General features: G+C 37.6%; 3 protein-coding genes across 3 annotated transcripts in view; 2 read left to right on the forward strand and 1 right to left on the reverse strand.

Annotated features, from left to right (window-relative positions):
- The window catches only part of LOC105161430 (phosphatidate phosphatase PAH1), a gene marked incomplete in the record, with an annotated part of 5,176 nt that extends 4,849 nt beyond the window's left edge, over window positions 1–327 (forward strand). Inside the window, 1 exon segment of the mRNA XM_011079112.2 lies at window positions 1–327. Within this exon segment, the coding sequence (XP_011077414.2) occupies window positions 1–30 (30 nt within the window).
- Window positions 1,803–2,789, forward strand: LOC105161431 (probable membrane-associated kinase regulator 4). The gene has a single exon (XM_011079113.2). The coding sequence runs from the start codon at window positions 1,803–1,805 to the stop codon at window positions 2,787–2,789; it is 987 nt and encodes a 328-aa protein (XP_011077415.1).
- The window catches only part of LOC105161491 (ankyrin repeat-containing protein ITN1-like), a 7,334-nt gene continuing 6,942 nt past the window's right edge, over window positions 4,620–5,011 (reverse strand). The window contains 1 exon segment of the mRNA XM_020693883.1: window positions 4,620–5,011. This exon segment is cut by the window's right edge and continues 11 nt beyond it. Within this exon segment, the coding sequence (XP_020549542.1) occupies window positions 4,620–5,011 (392 nt within the window).

A 5,011-nucleotide genomic window follows, 5' to 3' on the forward strand; every position in this document is an offset into this window, starting at 1 on the left:
TGGAAAATGCCCTTGCCTGACATTGATTAACTGTAGATGTACGTTCCGTCCCAATTAAATTCTTTGGGTGGCTAGAGACGATGCTGGAAAGTTTTTTCACCCTACCAGTATTCTTCTATTCGTCATCTTTTTTTCGCCCCTGAAGAATACGTTTCAGTAGACTCGTTATTAATTGTAAAAAATCGTAAAAGATCAGAATCCAATCCTGTTGTATTGAAATGTACCTTATAGAGTTCTCTAGTGAATAAAGCAAATTTATGCTACTGCACTCTTCTTGATTCTTGAAAAGGCAAGGAATTTTTATGACAGCAGGTTGATTGTGCTTTACTAGTATTGGAGAAAGCCCTGAATACAGTAGGGACGAAAAAACCAAACAAGGCCTTGTACAATTGATTGCAATCCAACAGAATTGGGCTATTTGAGAAGAAGAATTCAGATGACATGTGGCTAATCTGATGATGTACAGTGACCAAGGAGTCCTCCACTTATGTGTGTGTGCGTTTCTTTGAAAAAGTAAATTTTTTCTATATCTTGGATTGCATTTGTTAGAATTTCTCATTTAGTTTTAGTTTTTACAATTTGAATTAGTTAATGGGGCTAGGGCAAAATTGTAGGCAGACTTATGGTGAATGGACAGTTTAGGACGCTATTACAAGAATTTGCAAAGAGCCAAAAACTACTATGTAAGGATGCATAACTTTTCATCTTGAAATTTAGGTTGGTCATGCAGCCAGGGGATTCCACGATTCTGTTTCTTGCTATGCTAACGAGATCAGTGCTTGAGATGGTTGTCCAAATATTTGATTTGTTCGAGATTGAACATGAAAATCCAAACGGAGGGGGGTAGAAGAAGCCGGGTTTGAGAAAAGGGCTGCTTCCCAGTTTTATTTTTTATGGCAGAGAAAGCTGCGAGTGTTGCAGGAAGGATGCATATGCCACCATTATTCAATTCTTGTTTCTGATTAAAAAATAGTGATGTTTTTTGGACTCAAGCAGGAAAATCCAAGTCCATTAAAACCTAAGTGGATTCTCTAAGATTTGCCAGATTAAGCGTTATGATTTGGGTTCCAGCTGATGGAATCTCTTCTGAGCAACAAAAAAATATTGTCTCTGTGTGTGTGTGTGTGTGTGTTTTTTTTTTTTTTAAAAATTTTTGTATCAGTATGTAAATTTTCTATTTTATTACAGTTAAAGTTTTAAGTAAATTACAACGACCTCTCTTAATATTTGACATAATTACGAATACCCCCTTATTGTTTGAAAAATTATACATGTCCCTTGAAGTTTGATGAAATAATACAATCTTTGGAGTTATGAAATTATCAATTTTGTCCTTGTTATATCTTTTTTTATTTTTTTAAAAAAATTAAAAATTTATAATAAAATCAAACGGGATGGATGAAAAAAATTTCAAAAATTATAAAAAAATAATCAACTTAGTTCATAAAAAATAAATAAAATTATAATTTTTAATTCATAACGGCATTTTACTCAATTCACCATAAAAATGGATGAAAACCTAACAGATTGGGCCAATTGTTAGATGGCCGTTAAAATCAGGATTTTCAAACAATAAGAGGATATTCGTAATTATTGCAAAATACGAGAAAATATGGTTGTAATTTACCAAAAAATTTTTTGGAGGGGTTAAAGATTTTACTTATAAAAGAGTAGAATATAGCTAATGCTGTCATGCTTTTTGCGACTTGGAACCATCACTCTTTCAAAGGATGCTCTGCCTTTCTCTTCACTAAGCTTTACATCCACATAACTATCTTCACACACACTGAACAACTGGTGAAATGGCCACAAATCTTGCATCATATGCCTCTGCAGATGAAGACTACATAGACCTGGAACTAAGCTCTTCTTCCCCACCAGCCACAGAGTTTGAGTTCCAAATGTCTTTCACTAGCAATGAGCAAGAAACCACCACATCCCCAGCTGATGAACTCCTCTACAAAGGCAAACTCCTGCCCCTCCACCTCCCCCTACGCCTCCGAATGGTCGAAAACCTCCAAAACTCCACCACCGACGCCCCCGTCACCTCGACATTTGACATTACCGGAGAACCCTTTGAAGAAGATTACTACTACTCCATGCCATTCATCACTTTCTCCGCAGCATCTTGCACCAACTTTACTAACACTCCTTTAGATTCTTGTGACATTTCTCCATCAGAATCTTGCAGAGTGAGTTCTGAGCTAAACCCTGACGACAACTTCTTTGAATGGTCCTCAGAATTAAGCAGTTTCATCAAAAGTCACCCAGCAAACAAGTCCTGGTCCAAGAAGCTGAAGCTGATTAAGCATACAATTCTTGCTCAGAAGCTGAAAGCTTCAAGGGCTTATCTGAAATCTCTGTTCAGGAAGTCTGTCTGCTCGAACGAGCTCTGCACCAAGGCAGATTGCAATGCAGTAGCTGCAAACTTGTCGAAAGCCGAGGCCCATATTTCAAGAGCTTCGTGTCCAAAATTAGCTACTATCGTGAAGGATGTAGAGGGGATTGAGGACAAAGTCCAGAGGAGGTCGTTTTCTGGGGCGATTAAGCGACGCTCTCCTATCAAGTGCTTGTCCTCATCTTCGTCGAATTGTTCATCTGCTGCTCCATCATCATCATCATCGTCTTTCTCATTTAGTTCGAATCGTTTTTATGAGTTACAGTTTCTTAGGAGCAGCACCAGTGCCCCTGAGATTGAGGTTTCAATTGATGCAGCCATTGCTCATTGCAAGAAGTCTCAGCAGATCTTTCATTTAAGAAATTCAGAGCAAGGTCTTTGTAGCATTTAAGAAACTCATTCCATATTCTTCAAACCCCCCCCCCCCCCCTTCAGAAAATATGTGAAAAGTTTTTAAGTATATGTATAATTAAGCTGATTTTATTTCATTTGGCAATTTGGATGATACCGTGCATAATTCCGACAAGTATCTTGATTCCTACTGTATAGACTTGTAGTACGATATAAACTTATGCTGATTTCTTGTTCATAAAAAATAACATGTTTGAATTATACTCCAAAGATGATATCCTTTAAAGATAAGGCACTGTTTGTTTAAAGTACCTCAATTTTACTGATTCTTTCTAGTAGTTGCAAAGAAAGCTATTCTTGAACAAACATTGATTGAAGGACAACTGAAAGAAATGAAAAGGTAGACCGCAAATTACACAGCTTTCACCCCCCCCCCCCCCCCCCCCCCCCCCACACTCTCGCTGAGTCAACTTTCTAAACTTGCACGGATGACTCAGAATTTGTAGTGTTGTTGTACACTCACATTCTCACCAATAATGTCCATTTTTCACTGTCTTTGCATAATGTTGATTTCTCCATGGGCCACAAGGATCTTAGCATTGCTTGTATTACAGCAGAACCATTTTCTTGATGTATAAGGGAACTTGAAGACATATTTCAGGACAAAAGCTTAGTAAATGAGTCTGTCGATAAGGAACACATCAAGATCATAACTCGGAAACCAGACAAAGAAAAAACGAAGAAATTTAAACGCACGTGTAACATAATTAAAATAGCTTAAATGGAATATCGGCTTCCCTCTAAGTGTTTTCGTGTGTAATCAATATGCGAGTTTATTTCATGAACTGGGGACACATGTATAATGTATTCCTATCCAAAATATGTAGGCACCTTAAGCAAAATAGGACCAGTCCACTGTTCACCAGTGTTTGTGGATATTCCATATTCAGGGAGAATTCAAGGAACCAGCTAATCATCATTGACATTTTTATGCATATGCCTCTTAATCTTTTAGTATCATGATGTTTTCACAGTGATTCCAGGCCATGCACTGATGACTTCTTAGTGTTGTGTTTTGGTACTTTTGAATTGACCCTCTTTTGGTTGTTCGACTTCTGTTGCATTTCGGCCATTGTACAGATACCACTTTCTCAACTCTGTTCGATGAATCTGCAAGTGCTTGAAAGCGAAAATTCAGTATGGGATCACTCGGTTCATCAAAAAAGCCTGGTTCACTGCACTTACTAATGGTTCTAAACTAGCTGAATGAAAAATGTACTGCAATAATAATGTTCATTCAAGCATATCATCACATGGTTTCTTTTTTTGAAGAGAGTTACAGAGATAGAGTTCTGGCAATCAGCTTTAGAATCTATCACCAGAGTTAAAACAGTTCCATTTTTTTCGAGAAGTTAAAAACATCTCAAGTATGTATTTGGACATTTAGACGCACACTTTCCTTAAATATCTCATGCATATTAAGGTAGTATGTCCACTGTTGGAGGATGTCATCTAGAGATGAGTTGCACTCAGGAGTTTATGGAAACTACTGAACATTTAGGTAGTATAAGAAAACAAAGAAAGTAACTGAAAATTATATGTGATAGAATTCTCTGATACAGGTAGAGCAAATGAGGATCAACACTACTCCTGATAACAGTAGTGTATCATCACTAATTATGATGAAAGGATTTGATTTTGCTAACTAGTTTATGCTATTTACAGTCTAACTCGGCCAATCACCAGCCCATTAATTTCCTTCAGAATGGAAAATGAAGCATCATAATATTACATAAATGTTCCCATGTTAGGATGAATTCTTTGTAACCTAAATGCACAAAGGAAGGGATATTTGTAATACGTATTAACATCACAGGGCATAGAGCTTCTTGTAATCATCCCCAGTAATTTCAGAGTCCGACAAAACTGACACAGACCACGACTGGGATCGACTATTTCTTGCAGATCTTCGGAGGCTCCTCAAGTTGGAAGCCTCGATCCGGTGCATTATCACCCAATAACACATCGTCCCAAGTGTCGTAGCCATAATTACAGTTCCTATAACGGTTACTCCAATGGCCAGCCATCTTTCCTGATCTCCGACAATGATGTAACAAAGTGCAAGAAAGGCCACGGACACAAATGCACAAGCCAACCACATTAGCTTGTTGATAACAGCCATCAGTTGCTTCTTTGCTTTTCTCTCCACAACTACCACAGATGTTTGAACTACCACAACAGCTAATGATATGAAGAGGGCAA

Source organism: Sesamum indicum, linkage group LG5, assembly GCF_000512975.1.
Source record: "Sesamum indicum cultivar Zhongzhi No. 13 linkage group LG5, S_indicum_v1.0, whole genome shotgun sequence".
NCBI lineage: Eukaryota > Viridiplantae > Streptophyta > Magnoliopsida > Lamiales > Pedaliaceae > Sesamum > Sesamum indicum.